Here is a 16,336-nt window from a genome sequence, read left to right on the forward strand (position 1 = left end):
GGAAACTGGCAACTCTTTAGATCGGGGCTGTCCTTTATTTATATGACTAAAAAAAGTCTATTTAAGTTAGTGCCTGGTTTATTTAGTTTTGCTAAGACTAAGCAAAAGGAAACCTCAAATGAAAAAATAAAATTAAATTAAAAATGAAGATGAAGATACTTAAATTCTCCTTTCCTCTGTCTTGCTGAAGTATGCTTCCTTCATAGTGCTTGTTGGGAATTAACCTCATGGACTGTAAATCCATACGGGTATCTCTCTTTCCCCCTTCCTCACCCTTGAAAGAAAAACTAGCACATAATATGATAAGAGTCAGTATTTTTGACCCTGCATGACAAGTAAAATGGCTCAAGTTTTATAAGAGTTTACTCTCATTCCATGTAAATCAGCATACATCTGACTTGCACGACAATTTTGCAATACATTAACTCATAAAAATCACTCGAAGAAAAAAAAAAAAGACCAAAAAAACCCACAACCCAAGAAACAACACACATACATGGTTTGCTTCCTCCTCTGGAGATAAATATAGATAGCATTGATGTAGGAAGAGAAGAAGGATTAACTTTATAAAGGACAAGTCAGTTGGTTTATATTTAGTAGCCACTGTGTTACAGAATCTCCAGGACATAACTAAGAAGTTGCATCTTCTCCAGCTGTAGGTTACCTTACAATCAAAGCCATATAACCAAGTCAGCGTGAAGATGCTCACTGTTCAAACAGAAAAAGAAAAAAAAAGAAAAAAAAAAAGTCTCAGTTTATAGGCAATAAAATTTAACAATGGTTTCCCAAATGCGCTGTCAAATAAAATTTTACTGCTCTATCACACTTCCCATGTTTTAAAAATATTTATTTTTCATACGCAGAATAAAACGCAAACAGGAAATGAAATCATTCAGTGCAACGTGCTTGGAGAACTACAAAAAGCAGTGAAAAGCAGAATGCAATTTTTTAAAGACTAAAGCAAAAAGATATATATATATATATATATATATATTTCCTGAACAGGAAATAAAACAGAAGCAGAAAAGATAAGAAAGAAACTTCTTTGGTCAATACTGGCATTTGGTAAAGAATATTTAGGCTCCGTATTTGACCACTCCAGCTCTTTTTCCTGTTAAAATACTGCTGTGGTTTAACCCAGCAGCAGCACGGTACCACACAGCCATTCGCTCGCTCCCCCCCAGTGGGATGGAGAGAATTGGAAACAGAATTGGACCACGACGGCTGCCAGCAACGCGAGGTCTCGCCCCCTGCTGACCGACTCCCTGCAACCCCTGAGCAGCAGCCGCCCCCGGTTCCATCCCCGCAGTGCAGCTGCGGCCATCGCCTCGTTTAGGGGAACAAAATAACTAACTAAATACATAGTAAAAATGGATAAAAATTTAAGAGCAGTTAAGGACAAAGGAATGTCTATTTAAAAATTTAGAAAGGAAAATCAATTCAGTATTAATCAGCAGGTTTGAAAACATCACCTTCCACTGCTTTTCCATACCTTCAGAATCAATCGGTCTGTTTTCCAAAGCAGCTCCAAATTACAAATAGCTGAATGCAGATTGAGGAAAAGGTCAGATGAAAAAAAACTTTTCATATTTACCTTCATTGCAAGAGAGAACAGAACTCATAAGTTTATCTCCTCTTGCCTTTCTTGAGGAAGCAGAAATCCCTTCTATTAAATCACTTTTGTTGCCAGGAAGTTTTGCAAAGATAACTCAAGAATTAAATGCCACAACCAACCCAAAACGGCAGCAGCGAGTCAAGAGAAATTGTATTTTCCTTTTCATTAATTGAATACATATGATAGAAGATCAGGTCCAAATCAGTTAGAACACTGAAAGAACACTGACTGAAGCTGAATCCTAAAAATTATGAATGCTGAGATAGGGGGAAAAAAAATAAACACCACAAAACAAAAAAACCCAGTCAAGCAGTCCGTCCATTCCCCCCCCCCCCCCTTCCCACAGACTTTTCAGATTCAGCACGATTCTTTATCTGAACAACACCACAGGGCTTCTCTTCTCCTCATAGCAAGAAATGTTTCTTCGCAGTTCCACATAACATGTTACATTTGGGGGTACTTCAAAACCATTTAAGCCAAGACCATACTGGGGTCTACTGGCCTTTATGGGGCTTATTTAGCTTGGAAAAGAGAAGGCTTCAAGGGGACCTCGCTGTGGCCTTCCAAGACTCGAAGGGAGCATACAAACAGGAGGGGACAGAAGTTTATGAGAGTAGATAGTGATAGGACAAGGAGGAATGGTTTTAAACTAAGACAGAGGAGATTTAGCTTAGAGATTAGGAGAAAGTTTTTCACTCAGGTGATGTTGCACTAGAACAGGTTGCCCAAGGAGGTTGTGGATCCCCCCATCCCTGTAGGCATTCAAGGCCAGGCTGGATGTGGCTCGGGGCAGCCTGGCCTCATGGTTGGCAAGCCTGAACATAGCAGGGGGTTGAAACTAAGTGATCATTGTGGTCTTTGTCTACCCAGGTTATTCTATGATTCGAGATAAAACATTCTTTATTTCCCCTAAATCCTCCTTCAGGAGAAGCAGTGTGAACAAGTGCCAGGCACTTTATAGCCATGTTGCTAAACAGCCTACCAGAAAACGCTTATGTTACTATAATCATTGCAGTATGAAAATCCTACATACAGTCACCTTTCAACACTGTCTTTAAAGAAATGTTTCACCTGCTGTTCTGAATGCACTATCTGTAGAAGCTTAACTATATCTGAAAGCTTTTCAGAAAACTGGGAAGCATAGTCAAATTCCTGTTCTCGGATCTAAGTTTATTATCTATGGCAATTTTGCTAGCATTTCTGGACATGACATTACAACGAGCAAACAGTCTGAAGCCCTGTACAGCAGCCTGCACATCTGGACACTAGTTTTGACAGAACTCTCCCACAGCACACATGCCATTGACATTTGTTGTCAATACTCTCCTATTAAGTAATTTTTATGTAGCTTCCCCCGGTTGGTTTAAAACCCATAAGAACTTTGAGGCATCAGGACAGCATAACAATAATAGTCCTGCTTCTCGGTTTAATGCCTGCTCGAATATCACCAGCAGCCTGGAGCTGAGGATCACCAGTGTAAAGCCTGGAGCACCTCCCTCAGGCACACGCAGAGCTGTACCCTTCAGTAGCTGACACAGTTGCACTAAGGTCTGCTTTAAAGTACAATCAGCTCATTCAGAGAACCTTCACAACAAATTGTCCCTCACGGAGCACTTATCGGGCATTCAGTGCCTTTTCTTCCAAGAGCACAGCAAAGTATACTGGCGGATAAATACTTTACAGCAATTATGTTGGAATTCAGAGCACATTCTTCAGCATCTGCAATATTTTGAAGCGGTGAAAGGCTTGAGGAGATCTATTTACAAACAAGATTAAAGCACCTTCTGTACAAAATGTAAAAGAAAAACGTGATCAATGAAAGGATCAGACTATTGCAGCTTGCTTGAAAACAGGCATGCCCTTGCTGTAATTTATCAAGGAGAAAAGAAACTTTCTTTGTTTTCTCCAGATTTCAGAGATGAATCCTACATCTAATTTTCACTCTGGAATCTGGAGAGGAAGGTCTATCATCCTAACAAACACCAATGTAACATTCACAGGTCTCCTAGATTTACTGGAAAGCTTTAAGATTTTCCATAGGAAAAAGGGGGTGAAAAAAAATATCCCAAAAAAACAAACTAAGACACACACTATCAAGTGCAGGAGATTTTCTAGTTGGGCTTCTGACAAGGATATTTCCTATGTCTGCTGCAATCACTAACATACTGAACTACTTCTCAGCTCTTAGGAGATCTGGGTCTGTTTTAAGTTCAGTTAAAGTTCATCCAGCAGCTTCATCTGCTCCTCTGGCAAATGCTCTTGGTCTTTGTACCCACAGCAGAAAAAAAAGGTTGTAGTGATGTGCCTATTTTATTTTATTATTACAAAAAAAAAAAAAAAAAAAAAAAAAAAAAAAAGGACATGGAGAGGGTATTAATCTTATATTCTGCAGAAATTCATATTTTTATTCACTACACTGTTAGTAAAAATTTGAATAAGTTATTTGTTGTTTATTGGAAGATCATGTGGCCTCAGATTTTCCTCTGCTTGACTAGGAACTTTGCTCTCCAAAGGAAGAGGGAGAGCACATTTACAACTACGTGTGACTCACCTGATACAGATCAGTCTTGATCCTGCATGGAAAGACTACAAATCATTAAACAGTTGTTTAGCATCACGGCCCAGCAAGCTCCTGCACCTATCTAAATGTTGGCTTTTTCCAACATCTCTTAAAGGAGACCCCCTTCTCCAGATGCTACAAAATATTACTTGATCAAGAAAAATTACCACTATGTATTTTATGGAAATACAAGACAAATCAGGCCATGCAACACCGCTAAAACTAAGACTTAGGAAGCAAGAACAGAGGAAGAGTGGGAACAAACAGCTATTTGAAAGCAACACCGTATCTCAAAGGCCTAAATATGTTCTTTTAGCATATGTATTAAAAGAAAAAAAAAAATCGTTAAAGGGATGGCTGGCTTGCAGGTGGGGTTGAACTATCTTTACGTGCCATATGTAGGAATTAACTAGCTATTTTTAATCTCTCTAGAGCCTCAGAGAGCTATTCCTGGACAGACATACTAACTCACCTCCAGATTTTCTGGTCCACTGCCTTAGTTGTGTAACGTACTCAAAAGTACAGCTCTTTCCACAGCTCATTGGAATTTATCTTTTTATTGAAGAGGAACAATGAGAAATGCTGAAAATTTGCAGTAGAGTTGTTTTAGTAAAGGTAATAAACTGAGGCCCAGGATAAGCCTCCTAACAGCTATTTATAAGAAGTTGCTTCTTGCAGAGAAAATGCAAAAAAAAAAATCCTTTTTTTTTTTTTTAATCACACAACTTTCTTATTTGCTCCTATAACTAATAAATCATAAATCATTTGAAGAGTACCTCTTCTCCCCCTTGAAAACCATCACACTGAGTACAGTGCTGGCCCAGGTATATATACTTTATTTCATTTTTTTTAATATCCATTATGAATTGCATGTACACTGAACTTTCCTACAAAACTTACCACATCATTCTGAAACTTAACAGCCACCAACAGATTTAAGACTGAAAACAAATCACAGACCAGATTAAAAGATTTTTTCAGATTGAACCAAAATTTTCAGGTTTTCTTCTTCATGAGTACAATAAAATTGGAAATTCATTTTTTTTTTAATCCTACAAAGATATGGTTCAGGAAAACCTTAACAAAGGCATGAACTGAAACACTACATAGTGTTTCTCTCCCTGCAATACAGTGTTACCTTTTTATCTGTGTATTATATGTAGTCTATGGCTATAGAAGCAACATGAAGATATTTAAAATACCCATAGGACATTAAAAAAAAAAAAACCACACATTTAAGTATAATCATCAGATTTAAGCGCCAATTTAAAGGAGGAAGCAGGACATACCTAAACAACTTATAAGGGCTGCTCTGAAAGTAATTCCTCATATTTTACTACATAAGCCCAGTATATCAGAGCTGGATGATGGTAGTGTGACAGTAGAAGTTGAACTTTCCCACCAACATCCCATTCAGTTTTGTTGCTGTGTGATGAATTGCAGCAGAGGGGCAATCTGACAAGGAAGTATGTATGAAGCAAAAATGTATCACTGAATCCTTCCATGCAGAGAAAATGGCACCTGCTGACATTCATTAATGCTTGCTGAACATTCACAGATATCAAACAGTGTACGCGAGCACAGTGGTGGGTGATACTTTTCAGCAGTAGCAACAACAGTGGGTCACCCCTGCTAGCGCAGATTTTTATGAGTACAGCCTGCAGAGCTAATGGTGCCAATTACATTGAAAAAACACAGTTTTATAGTTGACAATTGGCTCTATTGAACAGTGCTTGTGTGCCCTCCGCATCTGTTGTAGTTTTCATAGAAACTAATAGGAGGCATTACTTTTGGAGCTACTTAAGTATTATCTGCTAGAGAACAAAATAAATATGATACTCTTTTCTTTATGACTTCATTTGCTACATCAACTACAAGGAGGAGAACCATGAAGCAGAAATGCAATTAACAAATAACACAAAATTTCATGGGTTTCTTTTGTTTCAACAGGGCTTTCTAAATTCAGTTTAGGAATTTACCACACTTTCTGAAAATGCAGCTAATAATCCACTACTGATATTAATCCTCTAAATTCTGAAGCATGATCTACGGAAAGAGACTGTGCTCTAAGCACTAGCTTGATTTTCACTTGCAACAAAGTTCACTTGGCAAGGAACTTTACGGAGAAGGTGCACTGGTGGACAGTAGATGGGCCATGAATCAGCAATGTGGCCTTGTGGCTAAAAAGGCCAGCTGCATCCTGTGATGGGTGGTGACCTTCCAGCTCTAATCTGCCCTGGTGACTCCACACTTAGAATATCATATCCAGCTCTGGGCTCTTAATTTAAAAAATGACAAGGATATCCTAGAAAGAGTCCATCACAAGGCCACAAAAATGATTAGGGGTCTGGAACATCTCCTGTGCAAGGAAAGGCTAAGAAACCTGGGACTGATCGGCCTGGAGAAGGCTGAAAGAGGATAAGTGCTTATAGATATCTAAAACTTGGGAATCAAGTGGATGGGGGTGGACACTTTTCAGTGGTGTGAAGCAACAGAGCAAGAGACAAAGGGCAGAAACACCGGAAGCTCCTCGCTAACATTAGGAAGAACATCAGTAATCTTTTTCTGGGAGAATTCCATCAGTGGATGAAGAAGTGATGCATTCGCTTTCACAAATGTTACAGAAAAGCAGCAACAGGAACCCAGCAAAAACCTTTTTCAAGTAAAAGAACTGAAAAGAAATAAAAGCAGCAAGAGAAACAAAATGTTCCCTGTTCCCTGCAACCACAGACAATAAAGAGTGGGGTCCACTGCCCTGTATCAAGTTCCACACACACACACAGAATGTGAAGAAAATTACTGAAAATGCCTTAATTTTTGGTTAGAAGGAATTTGGTAGAAATGAGTCGTAATAACTGTCATTAAGCAGGAAGGATACTTCAGACAGATTTTCTCTTCATTATATGAAAGAGTGGAAAAGAAAAAACAACTTCATTAACAAAGGACGCGTGAACAGTACTCAAATCAGTAATCGGTTCCTGGCAACTTTCACCCCAACCAACCAGCAAAAACAATAAATGAAAAAAATTAAAAGCCAACCAAAAAAAAAAATCAAAAAAAATCTCACAGACAAATTTTATTAGAATCATCTACATTATTTCAACTGCAATCAAAATAATGGGAACATTCATCCATCTCAGTATGTTCACAGATCAAATAAAGAGACAGCAAAACAGCATAACATATTTTGAACGGGGGGGGGGGGGGGGCGGCAGTGGAAAGAGAAAGGGGGATTTTTTTCTAAGAAGCCTAACAGAAGGCCCACAGTTCTTAACTTTTTAATCAACTTCTGAAATACCAACTAAGCAGAATTTCCTTTGCCCTTCTATCCCACCATCCATAATGTTATGTAAGAAAGAAAGGAGAACAAATTAGCATTTTACAATTCCAGAAACAAAGTCTGTGTACAGAAAAAAAAAAGTATTGATAAGGTGGCATCATACCGCCACATGACTTCCCACATAAAAAATACAGCACAGACAATACGTTTAACAAAATCCACGTCCTTACCAATCAGTAATGGCTCTTCTTTGACCTGCATCCCATCAAGCAATTTGATCAAATGGACAGATGTAGCGATGAGACCCAAGTTCCTATTATGCAATTGGGGGAAAAAAAATATTTTGTATGAAACACTCCCAAATAAAGCAAAAACCCTTTTCACTTCAGTTAATGGAAAGCCTTCAACATTTTCAGAAAGCCTGAAATAAAAAGTTGTTTCTTCTACTGTGTCTGACTAACACTAACCATAGTAATGCTGTTAGAAGGAAAAGGAACAGGTGTATATTCTGTTTCAGACTTCAACAGTTTGATGTTCAACATCTTAGGTATTTCTGTACCCTTCCCCATTTCTTAACACTTTGTTATGCCTTGCAAATGATAAGCAGACAATGGAAAAAAAGTAACTAGAAAGGAATGAGTTCACATTGTCATAGTAGCAACTTCCAAGAAAACCCACATAACATACATTTACTGGTTGCTTGCTGGTCCCACAATGCAATCTAATTCATGTATTATCTCTCACTAAGACATATTCTAATATTAACTCCCACAAATTATTATTAGAATTAATATAGAATTGGAATTATTAGGGAAGGTTTTCAAAATATTCTTTGCAGGAAGCAAAGACAACAAAGCAGACATTAATTCCTGTTCTAACAATATGTCAGGGTGACAGTAAATATGTACTAATTCACAGTCTACCAAAAGCAAAGTTGGCATCAAAAGCGCCAAAATAACTATATAGCCAAAAATCAGCAATCTTGAAGGCAGACAATATATATGTCAGGATATGAAGAATGCAACAGGGGTTAAAAACCAAAACCAAACCAAAACCCAGTAAGTCAAAGAACACATTATAAACAGATAAAGTTTCAGCTTTTAACTCACTTGTATACTTTAGTAGTTCAACTGTTTGAGAAGAGATCAGCTAAGATAGTGTGGCTGAAACCTCATAATAACACTGATATTAAATCTCCACAACCAAGCACAAGTTACTGCAAAAATATCACGTCATTACAGACGAATGTTGATTATTTCTCTTCTGCAGGGGGTTTATTAGACATTACCTTCCTGATTATGTTTTAACACAAAAAAGATACATTTATAAATAGACAATACATATATCAAATTTGCTAAAACACTTCCCATTTGTTCAGACCCCGAAAATCCTCATTGCATACAAAACAGAGAAGCTGGAAAGAGCAACATTTTGAATTCCCTAGTAGCTTCAAAGTTATTAAACAACCCATGTGTTTACAATCATTGCATTCTTTCCTATAAAGGATCAGTTTTGATTCTGGTAAAAAAAAAAAAAAAAAAAAAATTGTAGTTTTTTAATATCTGAACATTTAACACTTCAAAAACATCGAAGACTCATAACTTTTCTTCTCACAGCTTTTTATCATTCAAGATATTTAATTCCTAATTAAGTTGTACATTTGTAACTGATTAGAAATCAACACAAACATACAACCAGTATAAAAATGCTCAAAACACCAATTAGAGGGCATAAAACGTTATATTGCTACAAAGCACATTGCACTGTCAGAGTGACCCACAACATCATTTACTGCTATAAACACTGCCAGAACTTTCCAGCCAGACAGGGATTCTCCACCTCCTACAGTCTACAGGGAACTACAATTATTATAACTCTGCATAGAAAGCTGAATGCTAATAACTCTATAAGACTATAACTATACCAAGGGTAAGCATACAGCATGAGCATAGAGTGTGCCAAGCACATTTTTACCAAGAAGCAGGTTTAATACCTGAATTCCATTAGAAAGAAAATATCAGACCTATTACTAGGTAATAAGCAACATGCCGCCAAGAAGGTCAATTATACCAACTCCCAGCCATGCAATTCTGTTCTCTCTCTTTTGTTAAACTGAACAACTAAGAAGCTACAAGAAGTTACAAATAAGGAAACCTACAGTGGTTGAACAATCCCTCAGAAAAAAATAAGTAAATTATCTTTCAGATCAGTTTCTTGGCCCACAACATAATAACAACTGCTAGCAACATCAATACAAAAAACATTTAGGATCCCGAATTTAGGTTTAACTTTTTCTAAAACTAATGGTTTCTGCAAAAAGCCCTGCAACTTTTGTGCTATTAACAAAAATCCCACCCCAGCACAGGAGTTGAACTTTGTCCCATGCTCTATTTTATTTAGTTCAATAAAGTTTGAGAAGTCCCAAGAAACCGAATTTCAAGATTGTATTACAATTATTGAAGAATTAACAACTTTGAAACAGGTCTGGATTTCAGTTAGCGGTTCTTGTTTGCCTTGGCTGGATCTGGAGTTACTTTTGAACAGCAGGTAGACTACCAGATTCTCAGTTACGACTGCTAGCTATATCCCAGGCATCACTTAAATGTCATAACAGATGCAGGTTAAAAGGAGAGCCTGAATAACTTAATGAGCCTGATTCAATGTATATATCAGAGTTGAAATACACTAAATATATCTATATACTATATTCTCCCAAGACTGCTAAGTAGATCTATATGTACGTTAGAGGGAAAAAAAAGTATTGATCTTGTAACCATTAAGGCTGTTTACTTATTGATGACATTATCCAAAAAAAATAAAAAATAAAATGAAGTCTAGTTCCACAGTCAAACTTACAAAAGGCTTGTATCATTTTCATATCAACCCACGCTAAGAACACAAACTACAGTTTTCTTCTGTCACAAACTCTGACCTACAAACAGGTCAGCTATTATTGCTACTTGCATACATCAATTCAAGTGACTGAATCAAAAAGGAAATACCAGTTAACACAGCAGTGTAAAGTAAGAATCTCTATATAAAGCCACACAAACATCAGACAATTATAATGTAATATGAGTTAAAATGATCAAAACTGTACCTCATGATATGTTGATTCTTGGCACACTGAACACAGGCATTCCTCAGACACCTGAAACATTCTGCTATGAGCATCAGACAGGTGTCTAAACCCAGCAGTTCAGAGGAATCTTTACAGGCCTGTTCAATTTCATTTGAGGCTCTCATCAGGATTTCCAGGAGGTCCCGGAACAGACTTTCTTCTGCCATTTCTCTGAAATAAATGTGTCAAATCACAAAAAAAAAAAAAAAAAAAAGCTCAATTAATAAGAAAGCTCATATCCGGTCATCTATATTTATTTTTACCCCTAAGATATTACTGCAACAATATGTAACTGTCCTTAGTATGCAAGATCCCTGAAGCAGAAAGTGCAAGATGTGTGCATACAATCAATCTTTTCAGGACAAGACCTGTGAGGGAGTTAAGTACTGCCTTGGTATTCCTTACAGCTTTCCAACACTACCTCGGAATATTTAAATAAATAAATAAGCTACTAAATACATACCAATACATGTGTTAGGCCCCAACCAACATGGCCTTGAACACCTCTAGTGATAGGGCATCCACAGCTTGTCTAGGTAATGTGTTCCAGTGACTCAATACTTCAAAGCAGAGCTTCCTCCTTGCATCCTAAGTTTCTTCTTTTTTAGTCTAAAGCCATTCTCCTTTGTCCTGTACTATCACTGTCCATTTGCATAAAAAGTCAGCCCCCCTCCTGTTCATAAGCTCCCTATACATACTAAAGGGCTACAGTAAGGTCCCCCTTCTCCAGACCAAACATGCTCAGCTCCCTCAGCCTGTTTTCAAAAGAGAGATGTGCCAACCCTCTGCTCATCTTCCTGGCTCTCCTTTAGACCCACTCCAAAAACTCCACGTCTTTATGGATTCTGGGGCTCCACCACATAGTACAAGAGCAGAGAAGGACAATAATCTCTCATATTCTGCTGTCACCCATCTTTTGATGCAGCCCAGCAGACCGTTGGCCTTCCAAAGCTACAAGAGCACCCTGCTGGCTCACATCAAGCTTTCCATCCACCAGAACCTTCAAGTCCTTCCCTGCAGATCTGCTCTCAATGAATTCTTCTTCCAGTCTGTACTTCTGTTTGGGATTGCCCTGACTCAAGTGCGGCACCTTGTATTAGGTCTGGTTGAATCTAATGAGGCCCACTTTTCCAGCCTTCCCAGGTCTCTTTGAATGGCATCCCTTCCTTCTCTTTTTATCAACTGCACAGCTCTGCTTAGTGTTATCAGCAAACCAGGAGAGGGAGCTTGTCTAATTCACTAAGTTATGAATAAAGATGTTGAAGAGCACTGGTTCCAAGCCAGCTCCTCAGGAACATCACCCATCATCAGCCTCCACAGCTTCCACTGCCTTTTTATCCCTCAGTTTAACCAGCAGGTCCTTGCTCATGCATGCCAGTTTCCTGCCTCCTCTGCTTGACTTCTTACACTGAGGGATGAAGGGTTCTTGTACTCTCAGAAAGGTATCCTTAAACAAGTGCCAGCCATTCCTTTGCCCTGGGATAGTTTCCCATGGGATCTCATCCAGTAATTCCTTACACAGCCATAACTTCACTTCTCTGAAGTTCTGACCTCACTTAAACACCAAGCCCATATTCCCTGAGTTCAAAAACTCAACTGTAGTATGGACACTACAGCCCAGCCCACCACCTGTCTTAAGCTCATCGTAGAACTTATCTGCATTGGTGAGCACAGGGTCTAGAAACTCTTCACTTCTAGCTGGGATGTCCAATAACTGGACCAAGAAGTTATCCTCAACATAATCCTGGACTGCTTGCAGCCTGCAGCGTTGCATCCAAAGTAGACATTCAGTGGCTAAAATCTCCCATAGGGATGAAAGCCTGTGAGCACAAAATTGTAGCTAAAGCAAGAAGGCCTTGTCAACAGGCCTTCCTTGATCAGGCAGCCTGTTTTAGACTCCCAACCATGAAATGCCCTTTACTGGTCTGGTCCCTAGTTTTAATCCACAAGCTCTCAGCCTGTTCATGGCTGTCTCTCAGAGGCAGCTCTTCGCAAACTATCAGTTTTTTAACATAGAAGACAACTCTCCTGTGACTCTTTCCTTGCCTATCTCTACTAAAAAGCTTGTAGGCCTAGGTGTTCCAGATCTGCAGTTCATCCCACCATGCTCTTCTAATAGCTGTCAGGTCACAGTTTTCTAATTGCACTCTGGTTTCCAACTCCTCCTACTTACTTCTCACACTGCACGCATTGGTGTAGAGGTACTTCAGCTGGACTGCCCTTCAAAGAGCCCTTCCTAAATCCTTGAGAGAAAACTCCAGTTTTTCCCCCGGCTGTTTCTTAAAGTGACAGCATTCCCTGGCTCTTCTATGTCACTCATAAGAACATCCCCTTTCCCCCATCAAATCTAGGTTAGAGCTCTGTTAATCAGCCCAGTCAGCTTGCTGCCCAGAATATTCATGCCTAATGTGGTCAGTTGTGTCCCACCTGATGTCAACACACCACAGTATCTCAAAGATGCCTCTGGGATCATGGAACCCAAAGCTTTGAGTGTAGCACCAGCCCCACAGCCAATCACTCACCTGATCCTCTCCCTTCTCAGGTCCCAGTCTTCAAGTGGGAGGATAGAGAATGCTACCTTGAACATCTTTTCAAAGGATATAAAGATCCTTTTAAGTATTTTGTAGTCTCTTTACTGCAGCCTTATATGGACAAACTGATATAGCTAAAATGAGCAGCAGTCCTTCGGCTCTACCATACCCAGTATCATCTTGATACCATGAATGGTGGCCCCCAGTAGGCAGCAAACCTCTCTAGAGAGTTTGTGTGGGTGGCAAACAAGTGCCTCAATGCCCCTAAGTGCAGAGTCCCCAGTTGCTAACACCCTTTGCCTTTTTCCAGTAGCACTGGTTCTAACACACATCCTTGGTTAGACCAAATTTTTGTGGCTGCCTCTTCCTGAGTCCTGACTGCCTGCTACCCACACCCTCTCCTCCTTCCAGCCCCAGAGCCCTCTATCTGTTGCTTTGGGGCACTTTGGGGGCAATGGGGAAACACTTCTACTGCTCCAAGCAGAGACAAGGGCCCAGACTCCTTCTTTTGTGTTACTGTGGTCTGTCTCTTCAAGACTTCCTTGCTCAGCTTCTTCCCCTTGCGTGGACACAACATTTCCTAAGTGCAGCTATTCACACACTCTCCCCTGATTCTACGTTCAAGATGAAGGCAACCCATTGATAACTCATTTTGATACACCATGCTACAGAAAGAAGCCACAACAGATAGTGTTTATTGAACATTCCTGTACAATACCATAAACTTATTCATGCATTACTTCTGACTAGAGTAAAGGAAGGGGAAATGCAGATGCAACTTCCCTGAAGCTTAAGCGGAATTGTAACATGCTTAAGGTCAAACATGTAGGTTCTAAGTTATTAGATGTAAGATTAAGAAATCAGTCTTGAGAAAGTAAGATATAATGGTAATACTGTGTTCACACATAACACTCTAAAGAACATTAAAAGTTCTTGGTTAAACAAGATGATATAGCATTACAAGAGCTACCTCAAATATCTAAAAGATATGCACAATAGGGCTACCCATACTTTACCAAAAGTGATCACACTTCCATAAATCAATCCATGTACATAAACCCAGATAAACTTATAAAACATCAGATCACAGATCTTTAGGAAATACATGTTTTATGCTGATACCTCACAGCAGATCAAGACCAATACACTATCACAATCTCCAGATACTTAATAAACACTAAAGAAAACTACAATATACTATCAGTAAGAATTATCAATAGGGGAAGAAAAAAAAAACCTACATTTTTCAGAGGAATAAAATGAAGGGAAATAAAGTGACACAAGGAAGAACAAATGCAAACCTGGTCCTTGCTCAAAGAAAATAGTAGAGCTTACCTGAAAGCAGGCCTGGAATTTGGTTTTAAAATAAAAGACATTCACAGGACTCAAGCCTTCCACCTGCAATAAGTGCTGCAGCTCCTGCCATTTCAACACAAATACGCATGCCAAAGATAAATTAAGTGGTTAACACGCCACTGTGCACGTGGTGAACCTACACAGACACAAGCTACGTTCTGGCAAAGGATAACGCACTGGGCCCTGTCTTCTCTATTGAGAAGACATGTTTTCTCTGTAAAGACGTCACATAGAGCCTGAAAACACCAACATTATTCTATCAGAGGAAAACTCCATCTGATTCTATGATCGCAGTTTGCTTTACATATGTCTATGCCATGTGTTGGTAGCACTTCAAATGGTCCTCTCCAGGGTCAACTTCAAAATGAAGAAATCAGCAGTCAGTGCAAGACATGCACTACTTTACAACACTGAATTATTTTAATGCATAAAACAGATTAACAAAAAAGTAAAGCAAAAAAAGCTACAAGTATTTCTGCGCATGCTCTAGCAACTCTACTGCTGAAAGAACACCTTAAAGTTGTTCTGATTCTGGAGAAGTTTCTACACTACTTTTGTTAGAGTTATGCAGTGGAACGTTAGTTTGAAGCAGATACTGGATCACAAAGGTATCAAGTAAAAACTTCTCTTAAGTTCAGAGAGAAAAATACCATTCAATTAGTATAGAATCATAGAATTACCCAGGTTGGAAAAGACCTTGAAGATCATCAAGTACAACTGCAGCCTAACCAGCACCCTAACTCTAACAACCCTCTGCTAAATCATATCCCTGAGTATAGTAAGAGCTCAGATGTTCCAATAAAAACAAAGATTAAATTTTTGCCTCACAAGATAGTAAAGGTGAAACACACAAGGAATTGCCTGTCTTCACTGTAAACACAGAAGTAGATGTGGATTTCCACATATTAGCAAGGAGAGAGAGCCCTCCAAGTTTCTCTCTCATACATTATGAAAGAAATCAAGCCAGATGTTTCTATGTAGAAGTCAAATCTCTTCCTACAACAGAAATGAAAAGCTTATGTGAACACACAAAAGTTCTCCTGAACAAAGAAGTCATGATTTAAAGATTGTTCAGTAAAGCGGATAATAATTACAGAAAATTTAAATATGATTCTTGCACTTAAACTTTTACAGATTGTTGCAATTTGAGTGCATGCTACAAATACATTTTAATTAAAATCATCTCTCTGAACATAAAACTCAATTTTCAAACTAGTGCGGAGAGCAGGAAATGTTTAGCTAGCATTAAAGAATGAGTTAAGATTGATTTCAGGTAACTAAAGGTAGCAATCCTTACCACCATTGTTTTTTGCTTGTTTTAAGTGGTCCTCTTTCCAGATCTTTCTTGTCAAAGATTTTCATGAAGATATGAACAGTGGCTACAAATATTTTAAAAACGTTTTTGAAAAGGAAAATATTTCCCTTCCATAACCTTTTCCTCATCTTTAAGTATTATTCTGTGAAGTTCGCAACAAGTCCCTTTAGTAGCTTTTCTCTGAAAAGATATCTTTCGCGTTAAACATGCCTTGAAATTCATCCAGAATTCATTCACTCACTCTATCAGTATCCCAGAAACTTCTTCCTGCATTTTATTCTTTCAGACAGACCTTCACAGTTTGCTGCTGCCACTTGTTTTCAGAATCAAGAAAAAACATGCTGCAGGAACACTGAAAGCAGAAGCAAATGGTACAGCAGCCCAGCCTTCAGACATAAACAATTTCTTCTTAAGTCAAAACATCATTTTAGAACTCACTTATCCATGCTGAAAGAAAGATTACTGCCACTCTATGACCTTAGAGATTCATTGTTAAAAAAAATGAATTATACAATGATATCCAATTGAACACAGGTTTAAGAATACTAATCTAACTGT

At 38.6% G+C, this 16,336-nt stretch overlaps 1 protein-coding gene across 21 annotated transcripts in view; it reads right to left on the bottom strand.

The window, feature by feature from the left end:
• The window catches only part of ATXN10 (ataxin 10), a 111,567-nt gene that overhangs the window by 93,493 nt on the left and 1,738 nt on the right, over positions 1 to 16,336 (bottom strand). For 18 of the 21 annotated variants that reach the window (XR_014936764.1, XR_014936763.1, XR_014936758.1 and 15 more), the window contains exons 2-3: positions 10,556 to 10,747; positions 7,686 to 7,768 (exon numbers count right to left, since the gene is read on the bottom strand). Coding sequence is in view for 9 of the 21 variants with exons in the window: in XM_015870548.3 (XP_015726034.3) it covers positions 7,686 to 7,768; positions 10,556 to 10,747 (275 nt within the window). In the remaining 12 variants the exon portion in view is untranslated. Of the gene's footprint in view, positions 1 to 496; positions 709 to 7,685; positions 7,769 to 10,555; positions 10,748 to 16,336 lie in introns of all 21 variants that reach the window. The other 3 variants (XR_014936765.1, XR_014936774.1, XM_085522772.1) reach the window with 1 other exon arrangement.

The sequence above is a fragment of the Coturnix japonica genome, chromosome 1 (genome assembly GCF_054131305.1).
Source record: "Coturnix japonica strain WE chromosome 1, WE-NBRP24, whole genome shotgun sequence".
Lineage (NCBI taxonomy): Eukaryota > Metazoa > Chordata > Aves > Galliformes > Phasianidae > Coturnix > Coturnix japonica.